This window comes from Gobius niger (genome assembly GCF_951799975.1).
Source record: "Gobius niger genome assembly, chromosome: 3".
NCBI classification, from domain to species: domain Eukaryota; kingdom Metazoa; phylum Chordata; class Actinopteri; order Gobiiformes; family Gobiidae; genus Gobius; species Gobius niger.
The window spans coordinates 1,116,894-1,144,714 of record NC_136854.1 but is presented as its reverse complement, the minus strand read 5'-3'; the positions used below and the strand labels follow the sequence as shown (position 1 = coordinate 1,144,714).

At 48.3% G+C, this 27,821-nt stretch overlaps 1 protein-coding gene across 1 annotated transcript; it reads right to left on the bottom strand.

The window, feature by feature from the left end:
- Positions 1-1,435: 1,435 nt before the first annotated feature.
- strn (striatin, calmodulin binding protein) lies at positions 1,436-27,821 on the bottom strand. The gene is made up of 17 exons (XM_079554064.1): positions 27,510-27,821; positions 26,049-26,152; positions 25,887-25,960; positions 25,188-25,266; positions 23,680-23,778; positions 15,484-15,658; positions 11,642-11,771; positions 9,745-9,843; positions 9,545-9,664; positions 9,343-9,476; positions 8,628-8,806; positions 8,476-8,523; positions 8,004-8,125; positions 7,740-7,901; positions 5,661-5,897; positions 4,368-4,454; positions 1,436-1,618 (listed from the first exon to the last, which is right to left on the bottom strand). The coding sequence occupies exons 1-17, from the start codon at positions 27,696-27,698 to the stop codon at positions 1,449-1,451; spliced, it is 2,208 nt and encodes a 735-aa protein (XP_079410190.1). The 5' UTR covers positions 27,699-27,821; the 3' UTR covers positions 1,436-1,448.

Here is a 27,821-nt window from a genome sequence, read left to right as displayed (position 1 = left end):
ACGGGAAGTCGAAATTACAAGTTTAAATCTCGAAATTACGACTTTTAAAACTCAGAATTTGGAGTTTTTCAGATCCGTGATCATAGACGTGGGTTCGGCAGGACAGATGAACCACTGGTGCAGATGTAAACAAACATGGAGGATTAGCTTCATCGTGTTGTGAACCGGAGCTACAGCCACTCTGGGACTTTTACAAAGACAGAAGTGTTTATTTTACCTCAACACCAGGATTAAAAGCAGTGACAAGAAAAGTTATTAAAATGTCTGTATCCACGATAGGAATGTGTTTAGGCCTTGATGACGCAGGGCATTCCCAAAGATAATGCTACGATCGTAGCATCATGAACTTCCATGAATGAATGCATGAATAAAGTCAATAAACCCACCGTCTACATAAGCATCACTTTAACAACGATCACACACTGAGCCGGGCGGGTTGATTTTGCATTTTATGGCTGTAGCCGATTGCTTAGCACCCGCAGCTAACTAGCTTCTTAGCAGCTCTAGCATCAGCTCCAATAATGGATCTTGTGGAATTAAGTATTTTACACTAAACACGTCAATAAAGCCGTAACCACATAAAGCAGCCTTGAAGATTATCACACACTGGGTCGGGATTGACACATTGGTGGTTAATTACAGCCTTTTTTTAAATCAACAATGAGGTGGATCGCACATGCCAACGAGGCTAACCTAGACTAGCCATTGTCCACCGGCATCGCCCTTTAATCATGGGGGAGACCATAGGGGGGTCCATAGGACATGGCAGAGGCAAAGAGGGACGAGTTAATCTTAATCTCAGTGGGACTATCCTGGTTAAATAAAGGTCAATAAATAAATAAATAAAAATAGCAGTTTTTCAGGCATGATGCGATTCCAAGATACGGCTCTGCCAGATCAAGCTCCACAGTTCAGACGCATCAGACAGGAAAGAGAACGGCAACAACATCCGGATTTTCAAAGTAAAATAGGGCTGACGTCTATGATCACGGATCTTAAAAACTCGTAACTACGAGTTTAAATCTCGAAATTCTGAGTTTTAAAAGTATTTTGTGTTTTAAACACACAATTATGACTTTAAATCTCGTAATTTCGACTTCCCGTTGGGCTTTTATTTTTTAACATGGCGGAAATGGGCTTCCATATAAATGGGACCAAATGTGCTGCTAATTTGATACTCTTGACTTTGGAGCCGTGTGACATTGATCTTCCAAACGCAGTGGAGTAGAAAGACCTGAGACCTGCTCTGACCTCCTCTGCTCCAGGATCCCGCTCTCCCGACAGCACTCGAAAGCATCATGAACCAACAGAACCCTGTTTGTGCTTTAGAACCAAATAAAGTGCGTGGACCAGACCAGCTGAGCCCACCGTGAGAAGGTCACGTGTCTCCTTCACCGGTTCGTCTCCCTGGATGTTCTCCCCGTCATGGCGTCCCTCAGACTCGTCCCTCAGACGTAGACCTTGGCCAGGGCGTCGGCCCCCCCGCTGCACAGGTAGCCCAGGCTGCGGTGGAAGCTGACGGCGTGGATGGACTCGCTGAACTTGCGGCGGTGAGCGGTGAACTCCTGGACACACGTGCGAGAGTCCAGGCTCCAGAGACGCACCGAGCAGTCGTGGCCTGCAGGGGGCAGAGCACAGGGTCACACACTCAACACAGACACCGGTTAAAGTGTATTTACACCATGGTCTGGGTGAATACTGGACTCTGATTGGCTGGTGCATTATTTTGGTGTAACCGCACACGTAGTCCGGTAGTTAAATCACTGGGATGTCACTCCGCTGTGGCGTCGCCATAGCAACACATGACACAGCTGAATCAGATAAAGGCGTAATTAGTGACTGACAGGAACGTATGAGATGGATTTTGTGTTTGCTAAATGTTTGTAGAGGAGAGTGAGCAGCTAGGTTAGCTACTGTTAATAACATATGAGCTTTACATTTCTATTGGAAACGGTTAAGGCTATTCATCATTTTCAGGCGTACATAAAATGATCCTGCATTGAAGCATATTTGTCTGGATTAGTAAAGTCAAACATAAAAGTTTCAGTTCGTGGGGCCCAGGTGTGAGCGACTCCACCGCAGCTGTTTCCATAAACAGTTGAGCTGGTTGAGCTAGCTAGCTTTAGCTTCAGGTTAAACCTTGTAAAAGGTAAATAACTCCTGCCCACGAGTGCCGCATATCGGTGTTTACTTCCAGGGAAAAGTGTTTCCGGGTTAGTCCTGTTGTGTTGTGATTCTGTGCTGATGTTGTGTCGTTGAGCCTGACTGAGATCCTCGTAATAGCTGCGGAGAATGACTCGCTCTGAGACCAGCCTTCAGTGACCGGCTAATAACCCACACAAAATAGTCCCGTAGTCTGGCAGATTTAGTGACTTTAGTCAATGAAAAACACATTTATTATAAATGTTAGGTTTGTGGGACCCTGGTATAAGCGGATTAAACAACGAGGAGCCGCATTAGACGTTATAATGCAGGAGGAACAACACTGTGTCGGGCGTTAGAACCGTCTAATGCGGCTCCGAGTTGTTTAATCCTTACTTGATGTGTTAGACGGATGTTCTTGCAATAACGTGAGGGAAAAGCATGAGGAGAAAAGGGTGTTTGAAGTTAAATCTGTGAAGAACCGTTGAATCAGTGAAATATTTAAAGTGTGGAGGTTTGTTTGTACTCACTGCCCGACATGAGGTGGAGGTTTGTTTGTACTCACTGCCCGACATGAGGTGGATGTTTGTACTCACTGTCCTACATGAGGTGGAGGTTTGTTTGTACTCACTGCCCGACATGAGGTGGATGTTTGTACTCACTGTCCTACATGAGGTGGAGGTTTGTTTGTACTCACTGTCCTACATGAGGTGGAGGTTTGTTTGTACTCACTGTCCTACATGAGGTGGAGGTTTGTTTGTACTCACTGCCCTACATGAGGTGGAGGTTTGTTTGTACTCACTGCCCTACATGAGGTGGAGGTTTGTTTGTACTCACTGTCCTACATGAGGTGGAGGTTTGTTTGTACTCACTGCCCTACATGAGGTGGAGGTTTGTTTGTACTCACTGCCCTACATGAGGTGAAGGTTTGTTTGTACTCACTGTCCTACATGAGGTGGAGGTTTGTTTGTACTCACTGTCCTACATGAGGTGGAGGTTTGTTTGTACTCACTGCCCTACATGAGGTGGGGGTTTGTTTGTACTCACTGCCCTACATGAGGTGGGGGTTTGTTTGTACTCACTGCCCGACATGAGGTGGAGGTTTGTTTGTACTCACTGCCCTACATGAGGTGGAGGTTTGTTTGTACTCATTGTCCTACATGAGGTGGGGGTTTGTTTGTACTCACTGCCCGACATGAGGTGGAGGTTTGTTTGTACTCACTGCCCTACATGAGGTGGGGGTTTGTTTGTACTCACTGCCCTACATGAGGTGGAGGTTTGTTTGTACTCACTGCCCGACATGAGGTGGAGGTTTGTTTGTACTCACTGCCCTACATGAGGTGGGGGTTTGTTTGTACTCACTGCCTGACATGAGGAGGAGGTTTGTTTGTACTCACTGCCCTACATGAGGTGGGGGTTTGTTTGTACTCACTGCCTGACATGAGGAGGAGGTTTGTTTGTACTCACTGCCCTACATGAGGTGGATGTTTGTACTCACTGCCCTACATGAGGTGGGGGTTTGTTTGTACTCACTGCCCTACATGAGGTGGAGGTTTGTTTGTACTCACTGCGCTACATGAGGAGGAGGTTTGTTTGTACTCACTGCCCTACATGAGGTGGAGGTTTGTTTGTACTCACTGCCCGACATGAGGTGGAGGTTTGTTTGTACTCACTGCGCTACATGAGGAGGAGGTTTGTTTGTACTCACTGCCCGACATGAGGTGGAGGTTTGTTTGTACTCACTGCCCGACATGAGGTGGGGGTTTGTTTGTACTCACTGCCCGACATGAGGTGGAGGTTTGTTTGTACTCACTGCCTGACATGAGGTGGAGGTTTGTTTGTACTCACTGCCTGACATGAGGTGGAGGTTTGTTTGTACTCACTGCCCTACATGAGGTGGATGTTTGTACTCACTGCCCTACATGAGGTGGGGGTTTGTTTGTACTCACTGCCCGACATGAGGTGGGGGTTTGTTTGTACTCACTGCCCTACATGAGGTGGATGTTTGTACTCACTGCCCTACATGAGGTGGGGGTTTGTTTGTACTCACTGCCCGACATGAGGTGGGGGTTTGTTTGTACTCACTGCCCTACATGAGGTGGAGGTTTGTTTGTACTCACTGCCCGACATGAGGTGGGGGTTTGTTTGTACTCACTGCCCTACATGAGGTGGAGGTTTGTTTGTACTCACTGCCCTACATGAGGTGGGGGTTTGTTTGTACTCACTGCCCGACATGAGGTGGAGGCCGTGGGGGTCGACGGACAGGCAGGTGACCGAGTCCAGGTGAGCCACCATGGCGTGCACCAGTTTACCTGCAACACACAGAGACGGCCACCGGGGGCAGGTCAGGCTGAGTCCGTCAGATCAAACCACAGAAGGAGACGCAGGAGGACCTGAAGCTGGAGACGTGGCTGAAACACTAAAGCTGGACAAGATCACGTCTGCAAGATCACGTCTACAAGATCACGTCGATATCACAGTAAATGTAAAAAAAAAACAGCCCTACAAACACGTTTTCTACTCGAGTCTGACGTGTTGAGCCCCTCAAGGGTCAATCCTTGGACCAATGCTCTTTTCTTTGTAGCTCGACTGTCATTTGGCAGTGGTAGCAGCAGTATTTGCAGTAGTATTTGCAGTAGTAGTACCTGTATTGTTGTCGTAGAAGCGGATGTGCCGGTCCTCCTCCGCGCTGATGGTCAGGGGCAGTATTTGCAGTAGTATTTGCAGTAGTATTTGTAGTAGTAGTACCTGTATTGTTGTCGTAGAAGCGGATGTGCTGGTCCTCCTCCGCGCTGATGGTCAGGGGCAGTATTTGCAGTAGTATTTGCAGTAGTATTTGTAGTAGTAGTACCTGTATTGTTGTCGTAGAAGCGGATGTGCTGGTCCTCCTCCGCGCTGATGGTCAGGGGCAGTATTTGCAGTAGTATTTGCAGTAGTAGAAGTACCTGTATTGTTGTCGTAGAAGCGGATATGCCGGTCCTCCTCCGCGCTGATGGTCAGGGGCAGTATTTGCAGTAGTATTTGCAGTAGTAGAAGTACCTGTATTGTTGTCGTAGAAGCGGATGTGCCGGTCCTCCTCCGCGCTGATGGTCAGGGGCAGTATTTGCAGTAGTATTTGCAGTAGTATTCGCAGTAGTAGTACCTGTATTGTTGTCGTAGAAGCGGATATGCCGGTCCTCCTCCGCGCTGATGGTCAGGGGCAGTATTTGCAGTAGTATTTGCAGTAGTAGTACCTGTATTGTTGTCGTAGAAGCGGATGTGCCGGTCCTCCTCCGCGCTGATGGTCAGGGGCAGTATTTGCAGTAGTATTTGCAGTAGTAGTACCTGTATTGTTGTCGTAGAAGCGGATGTGCCGGTCCTCCTCCGCGCTGATGGTCAGGGGCAGTATTTGCAGTAGTATTTGCAGTAGTAGTACCTGTATTGTTGTCGTAGAAGCGGATGTGCCGGTCCTCCTCCGCGCTGATGGTCAGGGGCAGTATTTGCAGTAGTATTCGCAGTAGTATTCGCAGTAGAAGTACCTGTATTGTTGTCGTAGAAGCGGATATGCCGGTCCTCCTCCGCGCTGATGGTCAGGGGCATGGTGGGGTGGCTCAGGACCTGGTTGATGCCCCGCTCGGCTCCGGGCTCACAGTCCAGCCGGAGCAGCTGCTGGTGGGTCTCCAGGCTGAAGATGCAGATGTTTCCGGAGCTGAAGGAGCAGACCATGAGCGACTGGTCTGAGGAGAGAAGGTCCAGAGAGGAGGGGACGCCCAGCTCTGAAACACCAGCACAAAGAGGCGGGTGAAGAAAAGCTTAGAAATACATTGTTACACAGTTATTATCTTAGCTGTCACATGACCTGATGCATTATGGGTAGGATTGAACATGCTGATTGACACAATATGTATGGTATTAAAGAGGGGGTATTCTGCTTTTTTCAGCCCCATAGCACCAGTCTATATCACACTACAATGATGACAAACCTTCTGTTGGTCTGTAAATGCAGTAAATTAGAATAACTGCCTTGTATGAAATTGCTCTTTCAAAATGGCCGTAGCAAATGTCTTGAAATAGGCCCCTGTCTCTTTAAGACGTTCCCTGACCCTTTCCGACACGCCCCCTCCACACGCTGTCTGTGGCATCACAACAACACTGCGCTCGTTTTCTCCACAGTATTGAAACTACGATCGGTGCATTTTAATTTTTATTGTTGGAAAGGAGCTACTGTTTATCACTTTGTGAACAATGGCCACACAGGATATTATTTGGAGACGAACCTTCCACACCGGACGCTTGGAAGGGGCTCTTGCCTGAAAAATAACTGCTGTTTGGAGGCTATCTCTTTGCATCTGCCATGCCCTATGGATCTCTAACTATACCCCCATGGACGACACCAGGATCTGCAGGAGCCCATACCATTCAAAAGACGGACATTATCTGTGCAGGTGGACAATGGTTTTTCGAGGTTACCCGTTAGCTTGTTATAATCGACTACAGCTAATTGTTGATGAAAAGTCTGTAATAAACCACACATGTGTAAAGCCAGGCTCATTGTGTGATCATCGTAAAGGCTGCATCGAGTAGTTGCTGCTTTATTGACGTTATTTGTGCATAATATGCTGCCTGTTTTCAATGAATGTTGTGAAGGTGAAGGTTGTTAGCTTGTCGCGGCTAATAGTGCCTTAGCTCCGGGAGAAACCACTCGGCTACGACTCACTGTAGATGAAATGTGAGCAATAAATTACGAAATCAACAAGCCAGGCTCCGTGTGTGGTCATCATAAAGGCTGCTTCAAGCAGTTGCCTGTTTTAGTGGCGTTTTTAGTGCATAATATGCTGCTTGTATTCGGTGAATTTTCCCGTTAGCTTGTCGCTTGTCGCGGCTAGCTTGTTAGCTCCGGGAGAAAACCACTCGGCTATGACCCATTGTAGATGAAATAAGAGCAATAAACTTCCAAATCAACAAGCCTGGCTCCGTGTGTGATCATTGTTAAACGGTTCTTTATGTGTGTGGTGGTTTTATTGACTTTATTTGTGCATATTTCTCGTTTTCACGTGATGACTCGAGGTTTAGCTTAGCATTAGCTTTCTCCGGAGGCTCTGTGCATCATCAAGGCCCAGCGCAGAACCAGACACTGAAATAAGTGTTCTTGTCACCGGTTTCAATCCTTGGTGTTTAGGTAACAGAAACACTGATGTGTCTTTGTAAAAGTCTGCTGTGGCTCCGGTTCACAACACATGAAGCTAATCCTCCATGATGACTCTGTTTACATCTTAGGGCTGGACACTGCGGGGAGGGGGTTCTGCTGAGAAGCAGTGGTTGGTTACTCGGCTGGTGACGAAAGGTCGGAGGCGTATCCTGGAGGTTCGAGGCGTTCCCTGAAGGAATCAGGCGTTTTATCCCTAAAATGGCCGCCATCAGAGTTTCTACAGATTACTCGAAAATACGTGAATGTGTCAAGGCAACATTTCATGGCATGTTTTTAATGAGGGGATGACTTAATAACATGATGTAAAGCTTGAAAAAGTCCATTTTGCATAATACCCCCCCTTTAACAGTAATATCAGTAGTAGTAATATGTACAGTTGTAGTATCAGTAGTATCAGCAGTAGTAGTACCTGGTCTGATGACGGTCAGCGCTGGTTTCGTATCCGCCGCGTCCCAAACCCTCAGCGTCTCATCGGCCGAACAGGAAATGAGGCGCTGGTGGGCGGAGCTATAAGCCACGCCCCACACTGCGTCAGAGTGACCGGACAGTGCCCCCCGCAGGACGCTGGACTCTGTGGAGACAAACATGCTCTCCTGTGTCCACGCCCACATATAAGCCACGCCCACATATAAACCACACCCACACATAAGCCCCGCCCCGCACATGTTCGTACCGTAGGGGTCGTAAGGGTCGGTGGAGGCGCTGGGCGTGGTCCAGCTGTAGATGGCGCCGTCGCCCCCCCCGCTGAAGAACTGCTCCCCAGAAGAACTCATGGCCACAGTCAGGACCTCAGCGCTGCGGACGGACCACAACCACATATAAACCACACCCACATGTAGACCACACCCACATGTAGACCACACCCACATATAAACCACACCCACATGTAGACCACAACCACATATAAACCACACCCACATATAAACCACACCCACATGTAGACCACGCCCAGATATAAACCACACCCACATATAAACCACACCCACATGTAGACCACACCCACATGTAGACCACACCCACATATAAACCACACCCACACATACACCACACCCACATATAAGCCACGCCCACATATAAGCCACACCCACATATAAGCCCCGCCCACATATAAGCCACACCCACATATAAGCCCCGCCCACACTGACCTGTGGGCTCTGAAGGTGTAGATTGGCTCCACGTCGACGGCGGCACATCTGCATCAGACACAAACTCACGTCAGAGACAAAGATCAACCACCTGAGCCCCGCGGCATCATGGGTAATCACAGGTGAAGGACTAAAGCGCGTGCAGCCCGTACTTCTTGTTGGGCGCCGTCTTGTGCAGGTTCCACAGCTTCAGCGTGTGGTCCTCAGAGGCCGTCAGCAGCAGCGGCTCCGTCGGGTGGAAGACCACGGACCGCACGGAGTCCAGGTGGCTCCTCAGGCTGAACTTCTGAGACCAGGTCCTCCTCACAGAGTCTGCGGAGCCCAGGGAGACCTGGGGGAGAGGAGAGGGGAGGGGAGGTTAGAGGAGGAGAGAGGAGGAGAGAGGAAGAGAGAGGAGGAGAGAGGAGAGAGAGGAGAGAGAGAGGAGAGAGAGAGGAGAGAGAGAGGAGAGGAGAGAGGAAGAGAGAGGAGGAGAGAGGAGAGAGAGGAGAGAGGAGGAGAGAGGAGAGAGAGAGGGTTAGAGGAGGAGAGAGAGGAGAGAGGAGAGAGAGAGGAGAGAGGAGAGAGGAGAGAGAGAGGAGAGAGAGGAGGAGAGAGGGGAGGAGAGAGGAGAGAGAGGAGAGAGGAGAGAGGAGAGAGAGAGGAGAGAGGAGAGAGAGGAGAGAGAGGAGAGAGAGGAGGAGAGAGGAGGAGAGAGGAGAGAGAGAGAGGAGAGAGAGGAGAGAGGGTTACAGGAGGAGAGAGAGAAGAGGAGAGAGAGGAGAGAGAGGAGAGAGGAGGAGAGAGGAGGAGAGAGGAAGAGAGAGGAAGAGAGAGGAGGAGAGAGGGTTAGAGGAGGAAAGGGTGATATGGGGACCGCTGGCTCACGTCGTATGGGGGTCCGTCGGCCTCGTTGGCCACTGTGAGTCCGGCCAGTTCTCCCAGACCGAGGTCCAGGGCCACGGCCTCGTCCACCGGCCCCAGGAGGAAGGACTTCCCCGGAGACGCCACGAACACGGGCTCTGGGGGAGACAGGGCGGGGTTACCGGGGGGTCAGCTGGTGCTTGGGTGAGAACAGAGACTCGGGTACCGTCGTCGGGCCGTCCCGCGTCCTGCTCACTGAAGCGCCCGGGCCGGGGGGGTCCGGAGGGCGGCTCCTCGGACTCTCGCAGGTTGGAGAGCATGTCCTGGAGCTTGGAGCGGTTGGGTCCTGGGGGAGAGCAGACGTCAGCGCTTTAGCTTTAGCGTTAGCGTTAGCGTTAGCATTAGCGTACTCAGGGGTGGACTCACGTTTCACGCCCTTCTTCCCCCGGCGCTCCCGCTTGTACTGCTCCTTCAGCTCCGCGATCACGCTCTGGTCCCAGGTCCGGCCCAGACTCAGGTCCAGGTCTGAAACCAAGACGGACACGTGTGTTCAGGGTACTCGCTCAGAGGAACTGTGTCCTGGTAAAGGTACTCGTTCATTTGAGTCGAACATCTCAGTGTCAGGCGTTTAACCCCTAAACTCACGCCTGAACCGAGCACTTTCTCTCCAGTTTGGCTTTACCCCAATCCAAAATGACAAAAAAATTATTAAAAATTGATGAAAAAAATGACAAAAATTTGACGAAAAAATGACAAAATGTGACAAAAAAATGACAAAAATTTGACGAAAAAATGACAAAATGTGACAAAAAAACGACAAAAATGTGACAAAAAAATGACAAAAAAACTACAAATATGTGACAAAAAAATGACAAAATGTGACAAAAAAAGATTAAAACGTGACAAAAAAATGATAAAAATTTGATAAAAAATGTGACCAAAAAATGACAAAAAACTGACGAAAAATGACAAAAATGTGACCAAAAAGTTACATAAATGAGTTGAATACTCAACAAAAGAATGATGGAAAAAGAATCTGACGTGAGGAAAAAGATCGTCTCGGTTCAGGCGGGAGTTAAGAGGTTAAACTTTAGCTCCACATTCACATTATTAACCTCTTAACTCCCACCTTAACCGAGTGCATGACCCAAAACGAAAAGTTTCTTGAGTGCAGAGCTACAGGTCAGAGTGACACCTTATTTGAAAGCTAAGACCAACAAAACTGATCTTTGTCTTTGCTTTGTTGCCATGTTTTTGTGCATTTTTACAACTTTTTCGGCATTTTTCGATAGCTTTTTTGTCACATTTTCATCAGTTTTTTATCTTTTTTTTGTTGGCATTTTTGTCATATTTTTGACCCCTTTCCTTCGCTTTAAAAAAAAAAACAATTGTCACTTTTTTGTCACTTTTTCCATTGCTGTTTTTATCATTTTTTTTCTTTTATAGTTGAATTCTTGTGACATTTTTGTTGAATTTTTGTGACATTTTTGTTGCGTTTTTGTGACATTTTTGTTGATTTTTTGTCCCATTTTTGTTGAATTTTTGTTGATTTTTTGTCAAATTTTTGTTGATTTTTTGTCAAATTTTTCTTGAATTTTTGTGACATTTTTGTTGAATTTTTGTCACATTTTTGTTGATTTTTTGTCACATTTTTGTTGAATTTTTGTCACATTTTTGTTGATTTTTTGTCACATTTTTGTTGAATTTTTGTCACATTTTTGTTGAATTTTTGTCACATTTTTGTTGAATTTTTGTCACATTTTTGTCACATTTTTGTCATTTTTTTGTTGAATTTTTGTCATTTTTTTGTTGAATTTTTGTCATTTTTTGTTGTGTTTACATCCTTGTTTTCTCTTGTTTTGTTTCTGTTTTGGTGCTTTTTTCCCAAGAAGCTTTTTGATTAGGGTAAAGCCAAACTGGATCCGTTCAGGTGGGGGTTAAGGGGTTAAGAAAGAACTTGGAATGTTGAGCTGTGTTTCCAACTAAAATTAAATAAAGACTTAAACACGTGATGCCCCAGTGTCACATGATGCCGGATCTGCCGTGAGCTGAAGCTCATCATTAATGGTAAGTTAATCACAGCTGTCTTCATCACCATTTTTCTATATTAGCAATAAACTGTGGAAACCTAAATGATTGGCAGGTGGCGCTCTGTGGGCGGGACTTCCTGTCTTTTTGCTCTGTGTGGTGATGTTTTGGCTGAGTCATGGTTTCCAGGCAACAGCAGAAACATGACTCAGCCTCTGTCCTCCCACTCTCTCAGCTCCCCTGCACTAAAGCTCCCACAGCGGTCTCGGGTTTGACTCCCTGATCGTCTGCTGACCGTAGGGGGCGCTGTCCTCGGTCGTGCCCAGGAAGTCGAAGCCCCTCAGAGCCTCCTCCGTGTCGGGGTCGTCGCTCAGAGACGATCCGGACGAGCTGGAGACGGAGACGGTGGAGTGACGGCGCACCATCTGCAGACGAGACAGTGGTTAGCTCTGTGGTTAGCACTGTGGTTAGCTCTGTGGTTAGCTCTGTGGTTAGCTCTGTGGTTAGCTCTGTGGTTAGCTCTGTGGTTAGCACTGTGGTTAGCTCTGTGGTTAGCTCTGTGGTTAGCACTGTGGTTAGCTCTGTGGTTAGCTCTGTGGTTAGCTCTGTGGTTAGCTCTGTGGTTAGCTCTGTGGTTAGCACTGTGGTTAGCTCTGTGGTTAGCTCTGTGGTTAGCTCTGTGGTTAGCTCTGTGGTTAGCTCTGTGGTTAGCTCTGTGGTTAGCTCTGTGGTTAGCTCTGTGGTTAGCTCTGTGGTTAGCTCTGTGGTTAGCACTGTGGTTAGCTCTGTGGTTAGCTCTGTGGTTAGCTCTGTGGTTAGCTCTGTGGTTAGCTCTGTGGTTAGCTCTGTGGTTAGCACTGTGGTTAGCTCTGTGGTTAGCTCTGTGGTTAGCTCTGTGGTTAGCTCTGTGGTTAGCTCTGTGGTTAGCTCTGTGGTTAGCTCTGTGGTTAGCTCTGTGGTTAGCACTGTGGTTAGCTCTGTGGTTAGCTCTGTGGTTAGCTCTGTGGTTAGCACTGTGGTTAGCTCTGTGGTTAGCACTGTGGTTAGCTCTGTGGTTAGCTCTGTGGTTAGCACTGTGGTTAGCACTGTGGTTAGCTCTGTGGTTAGCTCTGTGGTTAGCACTGTGGTTAGCTCTGTGGTTAGCTCTGTGGTTAGCTCTGTGGTTAGCTCTGTGGTTAGCTCTGTGGTTAGCACTGTGGTTAGCTCTGTGGTTAGCTCTGTGGTTAGCTCTGTGGTTAGCTCTGTGGTTAGCTCTGTGGTTAGCACTGTGGTTAGCTCTGTGGTTAGCTCTGTGGTTAGCACTGTGGTTAGCTCTGTGGTTAGCTCTGTGGTTAGCTCTGTGGTTAGCTCTGTGGTTAGCTCTGTGGTTAGCACTGTGGTTAGCTCTGTGGTTAGCTCTGTGGTTAGCACTGTGGTTAGCTCTGTGGTTAGCTCTGTGGTTAGCTCTGTGGTTAGCACTGTGGTTAGCTCTGTGGTTAGCACTGTGGTTAGCTCTGTGGTTAGCTCTGTGGTTAGCACTGTGGTTAGCACTGTGGTTAGCTCTGTGGTTAGCTCTGTGGTTAGCTCTGTGGTTAGCTCTGTGGTTAGCACTGTGGTTAGCTCTGTGGTTAGCACTGTGGTTAGCTCTGTGGTTAGCACTGTGGTTAGCTCTGTGGTTAGCACTGTGGTTAGCTCTGTGGTTAGCTCTGTGGTTAGCTCTGTGGTTAGCTCTGTGGTTAGCACTGTGGTTAGCTCTGTGGTTAGCTCTGTGGTTAGCACTGTGGTTAGCTCTGTGGTTAGCTCTGTGGTTAGCTCTGTGGTTAGCTCTGTGGTTAGCTCTGTGGTTAGCTCTGTGGTTAGCTCTGTGGTTAGCACTGTGGTTAGCTCTGTGGTTAGCTCTGTGGTTAGCTCTGTGGTTAGCTCTGTGGTTAGCTCTGTGGTTAGCACTGTGGTTAGCTCTGTGGTTAGCACTGTGGTTAGCTCTGTGGTTAGCTCTGTGGTTAGCACTGTGGTTAGCACTGTGGTTAGCTCTGTGGTTAGCTCTGTGGTTAGCTCTGTGGTTAGCACTGTGGTTAGCTCTGTGGTTAGCTCTGTGGTTAGCTCTGTGGTTAGCTCTGTGGTTAGCTCTGTGGTTAGCACTGTGGTTAGCTCTGTGGTTAGCACTGTGGTTAGCTCTGTGGTTAGCTCTGTGGTTAGCACTGTGGTTAGCACTGTGGTTAGCTCTGTGGTTAGCTCTGTGGTTAGCTCTGTGGTTAGCTCTGTGGTTAGCTCTGTGGTTAGCACTGTGGTTAGCTCTGTGGTTAGCACTGTGGTTAGCTCTGTGGTTAAAGGAATAGGCCACCGTTTTTCCATACTGAGATATGTTCTTACCTGAGCTGTGACGAGTTCTTTAGGACCTGTCTGATCTTCCCTCGTGCCTTCAGTCACGTATCCGCACAGTAAAGTGAAGATTACTGTGCGGATGCCAAACTACTCCTGGTATTATTACGCCTTACAATATAGTTCCCCCTTTTATTCGCTTAGAAAATCCACATTGTTTAATTGTGTGTAATTATACTTTGTAGTGGAACACTTCACGTAACCATATTTAAATAGGGAAAACGTGGAAGAGCTTGGTAGCTTCTATCTTGACCTGTTTTGGAGCTATAGAGGAGAGAGGGAGAGGCTAAATGCTAACGCTATAGAGGAGAGAGGGAGAGGCTAAATGCTAACGCCGTCTGCGCTGTGTTTACGTGACTGAAGATCAGACAGGTCCTAAAGAACTCGTCACAGCTCAGGTAAGAACATATCTCAGTATGTAAAAACGGTGGCCTGTTCCTTTAGCTCTGTGGTTAGCTCTGTGGTTAGCTCTGTGGTTAGCACTGTGGTTAGCTCTGTGGTTAGCACTGTGGTTAGCTCTGTGGTTAGCACTGTGGTTAGCTCTGTGGTTAGCTCTGTGGTTAGCTCTGTGGTTAGCACTGCGGTTAGCTCTGCGGTTAGCTCTGTGGTTAGCACTGTGGTTAGCTCTGTGGTTAGCTCTGTGGCTAGCACTGTGGTTAGCTCTGTGGTTAGCTCTGTGGTTAGCTCTGTGGTTAGCTCTGTGGTTAGCTCTGTGGTTAGCTCTGTGTTTAGCTCTGTGGTTAGCACTGTGGTTAGCACTGTGGTTAGCTCTGCGGTTAGCTCTGCGGTTAGCTCTGCGGTTAGCTCTGCGGTTAGCTCTGTGGTTAGCACTGTGGTTAGCTCTGTGGTTAGCTCTGTGGTTAGCACTGTGGTTAGCTCTGTGGTTAGCTCTGCGGTTAGCTCTGCGGTTAGCTCTGCGGTTAGCTCTGCGGTTAGCTCTGTGGTTAGCACTGTGGTTAGCTCTGTGGTTAGCTCTGTGGCTAGCACTGTGGTTAGCTCTGTGGTTAGCTCTGTGGTTAGCTCTGTGGTTAGCTCTGTGGTTAGCTCTGTGGTTAGCTCTGTGTTTAGCTCTGTGGTTAGCACTGTGGTTAGCACTGTGGTTAGCTCTGTGGTTAGCTCTGTGGTTAGCTCTGTGGTTAGCTCTGTGGTTAGCTCTGTGGTTAGCTCTGTGGTTAGCTCTGTGGTTAGCTCTGTGGTTAGCACTGTGGTTAGCTCTGTGGTTAGCTCGGCGGTTAGCTCTGTGGTTAGCTCTGTGTTTAGCACTGTGGTTAGCTCTGTGGTTAGCTCTGTGGTTAGCTCTGTGGTTAGCTCTGTGGTTAACACTGTGGTTAGCACTGTGGTTAGCTCTGTGGCTAGCTGTGGTTAGCTCTGTGTTTAGCTCTGTGGTTAGCTCTGTGGTTAGCACTGTGGTTAGCTCTGTGGTTAGCTCTGTGGTTAGCTCTGTGGTTAGCTCTGTGGTTAGCACTGTGGTTAGCTCTGTGGTTAGCTCTGTGGTTAGCACTGTGGTTAGCACTGTGGTTAGCTCTGTGGTTAGCTCTGTGGTTAGCTCTGTGGTTAGCACTGTGGTTAGCTCTGTGGTTAGCTCTGTGGTTAGCTCTGTGGTTAGCACTGTGGTTAGCTCTGTGGTTAGCTCCGTGGTTAGCTCTGTGGTTAGCTCTGTGGTTAGCTCTGTGGTTAGCTCTGTGGTTAGCACTGTGGTTAGCACTGTGGTTAGCTCTGTGGTTAGCTCTGTGGTTAGCTCTGTGGTTAGCTCTGTGGTTAGCTCTGTGACCCCCTCACCAGGTCGGCCGTGGTCGGGTCGTCGTCCGGCTCCAGGTCCAGGTCCAGGTCTCGCTCCTGCTCCGGGTCCGGGATCTGCATCTGGTCTGGACCGAACTGAGCGGCGGCTCGTTCGATGATCCTGAAGGTTTCCATGACCGTCTCCACGCACTGCAGGGGGTCCAGAGGCTCCGCCCTGAACACAGACCAACACTGTGATACAGAGGCTCCGCCCTGAACACACCCCAACACTGTGATACAGAGGCTCCGCCCTGAACACACCCCCAACACTGTGATACAGAGGAGACGCTCTGCAGAGGGTCCAGAGGCTCCGCCCTGAACACACCCCCAACACTGTGATACAGAGGCTCCGCCCTGAACACACCCCCAACACTGTGATACAGAGGAGACGCACTGCAGAGGGTCCAGAGGCTCCGCCCTGAACACAGACCAACACTGTGATACAGAGGCTCCGCCCTGAACACCCCCCCAACACTATAATACAGAGGCTCCGCCCTGAACACACCCCCAACACTGTGATACAGAGGAGACGCACTGCAGAGGGTCCAGAGGCTCCGCCCTGAACACACCCCAACACTGTGATACAGAGGCTCCGCCCTGAACACACCCCCAACACTATAATACAGAGGAGACGCTCTGCAGAGGGTCCAGAGGCTCTGCCCTGAACACAGACCAACACACTATACCAGGGGTGGCGAACACGCGGCTCTTGGCCAATCAGAGTGCGGCTCTTTGCATGACTGGATATGTTTAATACAATGCGGCTCTTTGCAAAATAATTTAAAATATTTATTTTATAAACTGTAACAGTCTTTGACCAACAATCCAACCAGTCAACCTCAGTCGTCCAGAGGCTCCTGGTTAAACTTTATGAACTTTGTGCAGCCGAGAGTGAGTTCTCTGCACAGTCCAGTCAGGACGAAGCTGCACTGAGCCACAGGCCAGGGGCGGATCAGAGGAGGGGGCTCAGTGGGCAGGGCCCCCCATACAAACACACCCCAGTATTAAAAAAATAATAATAATAAAAAAATCTAATTCTGTCTCAGTCAGAGCAGAACAGCACAAAATGTCAGTTAATATACATGTATTTCAATCTTGGTTAGAAGTAAAACCATTCAATCTAACACAATTATTAAAAAAAAAAGCAAAAGGCATAAAGTTATAGTTTATTGTGATTAAATAAAACGGTCACATTCTATTTAATCACAATAAACCACCGCTCCGGGATCTCGCTAATGGTCGGTGCTTTTGTGGCTCTTCACAGGATCAAGGTTGAACATTTCGGCTCTTGGTCTCTGACTAGTCGGCCCCCCCTGGACTAAACTAAAGAGGAGACGCTCTGCAGAGGGACCTGAACACAGAGTAATCACACTAAACTAAAGAGGAGACGCTCTGCAGAGGCTCCTGAACACAGAGTAATCACACTAAACTAAAGAGGAGACGCTCTGCAGAGGGACCAGAGGCTCCTGAACACAGAATAATCACACTAAACTAAAGAGGAGACGCTCTGCAGAGGCTCCTGAACACAGAGTAATCACACTAAACTAAAGAGGAGACGCTCTGCAGAGGCTCCTGAACACAGAGTAATCACACTAAACTAAAGAGGAGACGCTCTGCAGAGGGACCAGAGGCTCCTGAACACAGAATAATCACACTAAACTAAAGAGGAGACGCTCTGCAGAGGCTCCTGAACACAGAGTAATCACACTAAACTAAAGAGGAGACGCTCTGCAGAGGCTCCTGAACACAGAGTAATCACACTAAACTAAAGAGGAGACGCTCTGCAGAGGCTCCTGAACACAGAATAATCACACTAAACTAAAGAGGAGACGCTCTGCAGAGGCTCCTGAACACAGAATAATCACACTAAACTAAAGAGGAGACGCTCTGCAGAGGCTCCTGAACACAGAGTAATCACACTAAACTAAAGAGGAGACGCTCTGCAGAGGCTCCTGAACACAGAGTAATCACACTAAACTAAAGAGGAGACGCTCTGCAGAGGCTCCTGAACACAGAGTAATCACACTAAACTAAAGAGGAGACGCTCTGCAGAGGCTCCTGAACACAGAGTAATCACACTAAACTAAAGAGGAGACGCTCTGCAGAGGCTCCTGAACACAGAATAATCACACTAAACTACAGAGGAGACGCTCTGCAGAGGCTCCTGAACACAGAGTAATCACACTAAACTAAAGAGGAGACGCTCTGCAGAGGCTCCTGAACACAGAGTAATCACACTAAACTAAAGAGGAGACGCTCTGCAGAGGCTCCTGAACACAGAGTAATCACACTAAACTACAGAGGAGACGCTCTGCAGAGGGACCTGAACACAGAGTAATCACACTAAACTAAAGAGGAGACGCTCTGCAGAGGCTCCTGAACACAGAGTAATCACACTAAACTAAAGAGGAGACGCTCTGCAGAGGCTCCTGAACACAGAGTAATCACACTAAACTACAGAGGAGACGCTCTGCAGAGGGACCTGAACACAGAATAATCACACTAAACTAAAGAGGAGACGCTCTGCAGAGGCTCCTGAACACAGAGTAATCACACTAAACTAAAGAGGAGACGCTCTGCAGAGGCTCCTGAACACAGAATAATCACACTAAACTAAAGAGGAGACGCTCTGCAGAGGGACCTGAACACAGAGTAATCACACTAAACTAAAGAGGAGACGCTCTGCAGAGGCTCCTGAACACAGAGTAATCACACTAAACTAAAGAGGAGACGCTCTGCAGAGGCTCCTGAACACAGAATAATCACACTAAACTAAAGAGGAGACGCTCTGCAGAGGGACCTGAACACAGAGTAATCACACTAAACTAAAGAGGAGACGCTCTGCAGAGGGACCTGAACACAGAGTAATCACACTAAACTAAAGAGGAGACGCTCTGCAGAGGCTCCTGAACACAGAGTAATCACACTAAACTAAAGAGGAGACGCTCTGCAGAGGCTCCTGAACACAGAGTAATCACACTAAACTAAAGAGGAGACGCTCTGCAGAGGCTCCTGAACACAGAGTAATCACACTAAACTAAAGAGGAGACGCTCTGCAGAGGCTCCTGAACACAGAGTAATCACACTAAACTAAAGAGGAGACGCTCTGCAGAGGCTCCTGAACACAGAATAATCACACTAAACTAAAGAGGAGACGCTCTGCAGAGGCTCCTGAACACAGAGTAATCACACTAAACTAAAGAGGAGACGCTCTGCAGAGGCTCCTGAACACAGAGTAATCACACTAAACTAAAGAGGAGACGCTCTGCAGAGGCTCCTGAACACAGAGTAATCACACTAAACTAAAGAGGAGACGCTCTGCAGAGGGACCTGAACACAGAATAATCACACTAAACTACAGAGGAGACGCTCTGCAGAGGCTCCTGAACACAGAGTAATCACACTAAACTAAAGAGGAGACGCTCTGCAGAGGCTCCTGAACACAGAGTAATCACACTAAACTAAAGAGGAGACGCTCTGCAGAGGCTCCTGAACACAGAATAATCACACTAAACTAAAGAGGAGACGCTCTGCAGAGGCTCCTGAACACAGAATAATCACACTAAACTAAAGAGGAGACGCTCTGCAGAGGCTCCTGAACACAGAATAATCACACTAAACTAAAGAGGAGACGCTCTGCAGAGGCTCCTGAACACAGAATAATCACACTAAACTACAGAGGAGACGCTCTGCAGAGGGACCTGAACACAGAGTAATCACACTAAACTAAAGAGGAGACGCTCTGCAGAGGCTCCTGAACACAGAGTAATCACACTAAACTAAAGAGGAGACGCTCTGCAGAGGGACCTGAACACAGAATAATCACACTAAACTAAAGAGGAGACGCTCTGCAGAGGGACCTGAACACAGAATAATCACACTAAACTACAGAGGAGACGCTCTGCAGAGGCTCCTGAACACAGAGTAATCACACTAAACTAAAGAGGAGACGCTCTGCAGAGGCTCCTGAACACAGAGTAATCACACTAAACTAAAGAGGAGACGCTCTGCAGAGGGACCTGAACACAGAGTAATCACACTAAACTAAAGAGGAGACGCTCTGCAGAGGGACCTGAACACAGAGTAATCACACTAAACTAAAGAGGAGACGCTCTGCAGAGGCTCCTGAACACAGAGTAATCACACTAAACTAAAGAGGAGACGCTCTGCAGAGGCTCCTGAACACAGAGTAATCACACTAAACTAAAGAGGAGACGCTCTGCAGAGGCTCCTGAACACAGAGTAATCACACTAAACTAAAGAGGAGACGCTCTGCAGAGGCTCCTGAACACAGAGTAATCACACTAAACTAAAGAGGAGACGCTCTGCAGAGGCTCCTGAACACAGAGTAATCACACTAAACTAAAGAGGAGACGCTCTGCAGAGGCTCCTGAACACAGAGTAATCACACTAAACTAAAGAGGAGACGCTCTGCAGAGGGACCTGAACACAGAGTAATCACACTAAACTAAAGAGGAGACGCTCTGCAGAGGCTCCTGAACACAGAGTAATCACACTAAACTAAAGAGGAGACGCTCTGCAGAGGCTCCTGAACACAGAGTAATCACACTAAACTAAAGAGTAGACGCTCTGCAGAGGCTCCTGAACACAGAATAATCACACTAAACTAAAGAGGAGACGCTCTGCAGAGGCTCCTGAACACAGAGTAATCACACTAAACTAAAGAGGAGACGCTCTGCAGAGGACCTGAACACAGAGTAATCACACTAAACTAAAGAGGAGACGCTCTGCAGAGGCTCCTGAACACAGAGTAATCACACTAAACTAAAGAGGAGACGCTCTGCAGAGGCTCCTGAACACAGATAATCACACTAAACTAAAGAGGAGACGCTCTGCAGAGGCTCCTGAACACAGAGTAATCACACTAAACTAAAGAGGAGACGCTCTGCAGAGGCTCCTGAACACAGAGTAATCACACTAAACTAAAGAGGAGACGCTCTGCAGAGGGACCTGAACACAGAGTAATCACACTAAACTAAAGAGGAGACGCTCTGCAGAGGCTCCTGAACACAGAGTAATCACACTAAACTAAAGAGGAGACGCTCTGCAGAGGGACCTGAACACAGAATAATCACACTAAACTAAAGAGGAGACGCTCTGCAAAGGCTCCTGAACACAGAGTAATCACACTAAACTAAAGAGGAGACGCTCTGCAGAGGCTCCTGAACACAGAATAATCACACTAAACTAAAGAGGAGACGCTCTGCAGAGGCTCCTGAACACAGAGTAATCACACTAAACTAAAGAGGAGACGCTCTGCAGAGGGACCTGAACACAGAGTAATCACACTAAACTAAAGAGGAGACGCTCTGCAGAGGCTCCTGAACACAGAGTAATCACACTAAACTAAAGAGGAGACGCTCTGCAGAGGGACCTGAACACAGAGTAATCACACTAAACTACAGAGGAGACGCTCTGCAGAGGCTCCTGAACACAGAGTAATCACACTAAACTACAGAGGAGACGCTCTGCAGAGGGACCTGAACACAGAGTAATCACACTAAACTAAAGAGGAGACGCTCTGCAGAGGCTCCTGAACACAGAGTAATCACACTAAACTAAAGAGGAGACGCTCTGCAGAGGGACCTGAACACAGAGTAATCACACTAAACTAAAGAGGAGACGCTCTGCAGAGGCTCCTGAACACAGAATAATCACACTAAACTAAAGAGGAGACGCTCTGCAGAGGCTCCTGAACACAGAGTAATCACACTAAACTAAAGAGGAGACGCTCTGCAGAGGCTCCTGAACACAGAGTAATCACACTAAACTAAAGAGGAGACGCTCTGCAGAGGCTCCTGAACACAGAGTAATCACACTAAACTAAAGAGGAGACGCTCTGCAGAGGGACCTGAACACAGAATAATCACACTAAACTACAGAGGAGACGCTCTGCAGAGGCTCCTGAACACAGAATAATCACACTAAACTAAAGAGGAGACGCTCTGCAGAGGGACCTGAACACAGAATAATCACACTAAACTAAAGAGGAGACGCTCTGCAGAGGCTCCTGAACACAGAGTAATCACACTAAACTAAAGAGGAGACGCTCTGCAGAGGCTCCAGAACACAGAGTAATCACACTAAACTACAGAGGAGACGCTCTGCAGAGGCTCCTGAACACAGAGTAATCACACTAAACTACAGAGGAGACGCTCTGCAGAGGCTCCTGAACACAGAGTAATCACACTAAACTAAAGAGGAGACGCTCTGCAGAGGCTCCTGAACACAGAGTAATCACACTAAACTAAAGAGGAGACGCTCTGCAGAGGCTCCTGAACACAGAGTAATCACACTAAACTAAAGAGGAGACGCTCTGCAGAGGCTCCTGAACACAGAGTAATCACACTAAACTAAAGAGGAGACGCTCTGCAGAGGGACCTGAACACAGAATAATCACACTAAACTAAAGAGGAGACGCTCTGCAGAGGCTCCTGAACACAGAGTAATCACACTAAACTACAGAGGAGACGCTCTGCAGAGGGACCTGAACACAGAGTAATCACACTAAACTAAAGAGGAGACGCTCTGCAGAGGCTCCTGAACACAGAGTAATCACACTAAACTAAAGAGGAGACGCTCTGCAGAGGCTCCAGAACACAGAGTAATCACACTAAACTACAGAGGAGACGCTCTGCAGAGGGACCTGAACACAGAGTAATCACACTAAACTAAAGAGGAGACGCTCTGCAGAGGCTCCAGAACACAGAGTAATCACACTAAACTACAGAGGAGACGCTCTGCAGAGGGACCTGAACACAGAGTAATCACACTAAACTAAAGAGGAGACGCTCTGCAGAGGCTCCTGAACACAGAGTAATCACACTAAACTAAAGAGGAGACGCTCTGCAGAGGCTCCAGAACACAGAGTAATCACACTAAACTAAAGAGGAGACGCTCTGCAGAGGCTCCTGAACACAGAGTAATCACACTAAACTAAAGAGGAGACGCTCTGCAGAGGGACCTGAACACAGAGTAATCACACTAAACTAAAGAGGAGACGCTCTGCAGAGGCTCCTGAACACAGAGTAATCACACTAAACTAAAGAGGAGACGCTCTGCAGAGGCTCCAGAACACAGAGTAATCACACTAAACTACAGAGGAGACGCTCTGCAGAGGGACCTGAACACAGAGTAATCACACTAAACTAAAGAGGAGACGCTCTGCAGAGGCTCCTGAACACAGAGTAATCACACTAAACTAAAGAGGAGACGCTCTGCAGAGGCTCCTGAACACAGAGTAATCACACTAAACTAAAGAGGAGACGCTCTGCAGAGGGACCTGAACACAGAGTAATCACACTAAACTAAAGAGGAGGCGACACTTTTGATAATATTCCATCAGACAGAGGCATGAAGGACACGCCGCGCTCACTGTGGTAACTATGGTAACGGGACGTGGTTCATGGTTCACATCTGTGTAACTCATGTGTCTCGGGCTCTTTAATCACGGACATGAATCTCAGTCTGGGATGGTCAGTTTCAGGTTAAGCCCAGTTAAGTATTAACGACAGGAAAAGGACGTTCACTTTATTAAGCAGATCAACATTTTCAAGCAATAAGGGAAAGAAAAAGGATCTGCTGCTGATGAAAAGAGTGACATAGTTCAAAACCTTCGATATCTCATGAAAGATGAAGCGTAATCACTCGGGTTTGTGCAGATAAAGGCACAATGAGGACGGGTTCTGCCAGACAAACACATCAGATGAATAGAACAGCAGCTACAAAACAGCATCAAGGTGTAGGACAAATGTTACAAATGTTTTCCCACTTTTTCCCTCGTTCTTTATGTTTTTTTCAGATTTTTTTTTACACACATCTCTTGACAAACTTTCTCTAGAGTTTCTCCAGTTCGGCTTTTATTTTTATTGGCAAAAGAGAAATGCACACGTACAGACCGTGAAGAAGGGAGCGAAAGAAGGAGGGGAAAAGAGAGACAAAAAAAAAAAAAAAAAAAAGAGGGGGAAGTAAAAGAGCAGGAAGGGAAAAGTAAGAGTTCGGCTTTACCCAAATCTAAAAGCTTCCTGAAAAATGTCGCTAAACACGGATGAAAAAGCAACAAAGAAGTGAGGACGACGTGAGGAAAAGCCTTCGGTTTTGCAGACCCTGAAGGCTGGACACTCCCGTAGAGATTTAGATTTGGGTAAAGCTGAGCGGGAGAATGTGTTTCTGTACCTGGTGTGCGGCTCCTGCTCCGCGCTCAGACCCAGCAGAACTCGCACTCGGTTGGACTTGACCTCCAGGACGTTGGAGTATCCCAGCTCCTCCAGATACCTGTGACACAAAGTACTTTTACTACTACTACTACTACTACTACTACTACTACTACTACTACTACTACTACTACTACTACTACTACTACTACTACTACTACTACTACTACTACTACTACTACTACTACTACTACCACTCCTCCTGCTCCTCCTCCTGCAGCTGGAGCTCAGTACCAGCCGGCGCTCGGGCCTCACACAGACTCCTCTGTCTCCGTCTGCACATGCTCAGTCTCGCTCCACTACAATACTCTCTTCTTCTTCTTCTTCTTCTTCTTCTTCATGTTTTCACTAACTAGTTTATTCTCAACTAACCCAGATCCACATCTGTGTCACTGATGTGTCACGAAATAAAAGTTCACATTAAACCTCTGGACATTATTTACATTTTGTTTCTTTCACAGCGGGAGCCAGATGTTTACATGAACTTCATAAAAAACATCTGCATTTTTCTCACTGACATGAAACCAGAACTAAGTTTTTTGGGTCAATTAGAATTTAAAAAAAATATTTATATTTGCTAAATGCCAGAAAAATTGGCTGTTCTGCTGTGGGGGAGGGGGGGTCAGCATCATGCTGTGGGGGAGGGGGGGGGCGGCATCATGCTGTGGGGGAGGGGGGGGCGGCATCATGCTGTGGGGGAGGGGGGGGCGGCATCATGCTGTGGGGGAGGGGGGGGGCGGCATCATGCTGTGGGGGAGGGGGGGCGGCATCATGCTGTGGGGGAGGGGGGGCAGCATCATGCTGTGGGGGAGGGGGGGCAGCATCATGCTGTGGGGGAGGGGCAGCATCATGCTGTGGGGGAGGGGCAGCATCATGCTGTGGGGGAGGGGCTGGTGCACTTACATCATGAAGAAAGAACTCTATGTGGACATACTGAAGTTAAAGTTCGGGGCAGATGTTTCCTCAAACGGACAATGACCCAAAGACAAACTGCTACAAAGTCCTGACCTCAGTCCAGGATAAATGTGTCAGAGCTGAAAAGGCATAGGCACACAAGGCGGCTACACATGTGTCTCAGTGACACCAGTTCTGTTTGGAGGAAATGGAAGTTTGTGAAGGAAATGTAACAAAAACATTTCTAAAAAATTCCATCTGTCATTTTTTGGGAATTTGACAAAAATAAATATTTTTTTAAATTCTACTTTAACTGAAACATACAGGTTTATTCTGGTTTCATGTCAGACAGTGAGAATAAATGCAAAAGTATTTTTATATAAAGTGTGTGTAAACATCTGGTTCTTGATGTCTCCACAGAGACTCTTGTCCCTGATCTTTAGTTCGTTCACTGGTCCCTCGTTTATCGCGCGGGTTTCATTCTAAAAATAACCTGCGATAGACGACAGTGTGACTATCTGAAGTATGTGAAGTATGTGAGTATGTGAAGTATGTGAAGTATTTGTACTGCAGTACCTGTTGATGATGTCCTGGCCCTGGGTGCAGCTCTGGTGGAAGCCGTGGGTCGGAGCTGAGCTCTCAGACTCCTCTTCATCTGAAACATGTTCATTATGAAGTTTTAATCGTATGTGATGATTAAACTTGTCTTAAAAAGTACCATCTCTTTAGAAACCACTGAACTAGAGGAAAAGTACAGCTACTTTTTCAAATACTGCACAAAACTCGTTTCCTTTGCTTTGCTTCATGGCTGCATCAATGAGGTAGAGGGTGTGGCCTCAGGGAGGGGGTGTGGCCTCAGGGAGGGGGTGTGGCCTGAGGGAGGGGGTGTGGTCTCAGGGAGGGGGTGTGGTCTCAGGGAGGGGGTGTGGTCTCAGGGAGGGGATGTGGTCTCAGGTAGGGGGTGTGGCCTCAGGTAGGGGGTGTGGCCTCAGGTAGAGGGTGTGGTCTCAGGCAGAGGGTGTGGTCTCAGGTAGGGGGTGTGGTCTCAGGTAGGGGGTGTGGTCTCAGGTAGGGGTGTGGCCTCAGGTAGACGGTGTGGCCTCAGGTAGGAGGTCTGGTCTCAGGTAGGGGGTGTGGTCTCAGGTAGGGGGTGTGGTCTCAGGTAGGTGGTCTGGTCTCAGGTAGACGGTGTGGCCTCAGGTAGGGGGTGTGGCCTCAGGAGGGTGCGTGGCCTCAGGAGGGGGCGTGGCCTCAGGGAGGGGGCGTGGTCGTTACCTGAGTCGTAGGTCGGGGGTCTGAGCTGCTCCTGGTGAAGTTCAGGGCCGTGTTTCAGTCGCTGGAACCGAGCTCTGGAACAAACAGGTCAGAGGTCACAGTACTGCAGTCCGAAGTACTTCTACTGCAGTACTACAGTCTGAAGTACTCATACTGCAGTACCTCTCCTGTCTCAGGCTGAACTCCAGCATCTTGATCCTCCTCTGAAGGTCCTTCCTCAGGTTCTCCTGGCCGCGGCGCTCGCCCTGGAGGAACGCGATCTGAGACTGAGACACAGAGGCAGAGTTCACACCGGGGCATCCAGGACCGAAACCCGTGACTCAGGGGTCAGGGGTCACTCAGGCTCTGCCCCAAAGCCTTGTGGGAAACGCGGTTGGTCCTGATCCGTCTGAGCAGTGTGGGAATAAGGTCAACGAGAAACGAATAATCCTGTTTATCCATTTATTTATCGTCATATCATCCTGTCACTCAGAAAGTCCTGCAAGAGGTCAATATAGAAGCTGCAGTGACACGTATGACCTGAGGGGGCAGTGGTGAGTATGAAAGTCCCTTTAACCTCTTAACTCCCACCTGAACGGATCCCATTCCATCCAGTTTGGCTTTACCCTAAACCAAAAGCTTCTTGGGGATAAAGCACCAAAACAGCCACAAAAATGAGAAGAAAACAAGGATGTAAACGCAACGAAATAAAAAAAAACTCAACAAAAAAATGACAAAAATTCAACCAAAAAATGACAAAAAAATGACAAAAAAATTACAAAAACTCAACAAAAATATGACAAAAATGTGACAAAAATTCAACAAAAAAATGACAAAAAATAAACAAAAATGTGACAAAAAATAAACAAAAATGTGACAAAAAATCAACAAAAATGTGACAAAAAATCAACAAAAATTCATCAAAAAATGACCAAAAAAAAGGTGACACAACACAGTAACAATGCGAGGGAAAAGATCAGTTTTGTGGGTCTTAGCTTTCAAATTAGGTTTTACACAGGGCTATATAACAGCCAAAGAGGACAGAATGCATTTAGGCGGCTGGTAAGAGGTTAAGGAGAACATTGAGAGTCAGACCAAGACCAGCGGCCCTGGAGCCAGTGGCCCTTCTGAGCTCCTCCAGAACAGACACATGACCGGTCCGCCCCGGCTGTAGACCAGGACCAGGACCAGGACCAGGACCAGGACCAGGACCAGGACCAGGACCAGGACCAGGACCAGGACCAGGACCAGGACCAGGACCAGGGCCATAACTATGGGGGGGTCACCTTCACACCTTCACGTGACTCTGAGTTTGCCTCCTCTCTTTGGGACAAAAGCCTGACCCACTTCTGTACGTCCTGTGTTTATATCGGGCACATGAAGAGAAAGTAAAGAGTTACATAAGACACATCTGCGCCCCCACACCGAGCCCTGGACCTGGACCTGTCCCAGACCCGGACCTGGACCTGTCCCAGACCTGGACCTGGACCTGTCCCAGACCCGGATCTACATGAGAAATGAAGACAATCATCTAAATCAGGTCAGGCGGAACTCACGGAGACCTGGACTGATCCTGGTCCTGCTCCCGTCCTCGCGCTCTGGACCAGTCCCTCATGCCCCCCCTGTCCTCCCCCATGTCCTCACCTGCAGCTCGCTCCTCTCGCTGTCCCACTGGTCCCTCTCCCGCTCGAAGGACGCCCACTGCCGCTGGAGGAAGCACAGCGCCCCCGGGAGGCTGTAGAGCGCCCGGGCCGCCTCTCCGGCTCCGGGCAGCGGGGACTTGGCCGCGCCGCTGCCCGGGAACAGCACTCCGGGACCGGCCTGCTCGTCCATGGCCTGCGCGCGGGGGGGACAGGGGGCAGGTGCGGCCGCGTCACGCAGCTCCTGGGCCGGGGACAGAGGAGAGATGAGCCGCCCACCTCCTCCTCCGCCTCCGCTGCGCCTGGACCGGAGCAA

Excerpts from the sequence above, each read along its gene's own strand:
- strn (XM_079554064.1), bottom strand. The coding sequence starts at position 27,698 with ATGGACGAGCAGGCCGGTCCCGGAGTGCTGTTCCCGGGCAGCGGCGCG. Across the intron at positions 11,772-15,483 it reads ACCCGACCACGGCCGACCTG|ATGGTGCGCCGTCACTCCAC; the intron begins GTGAGGGGGTCA and ends TCTCGTCTGCAG. Across the intron at positions 5,898-7,739 it reads GCTGACCGTCATCAGACCAG|AGCTGGGCGTCCCCTCCTCT; the intron begins GTACTACTACTG and ends CTGGTGTTTCAG.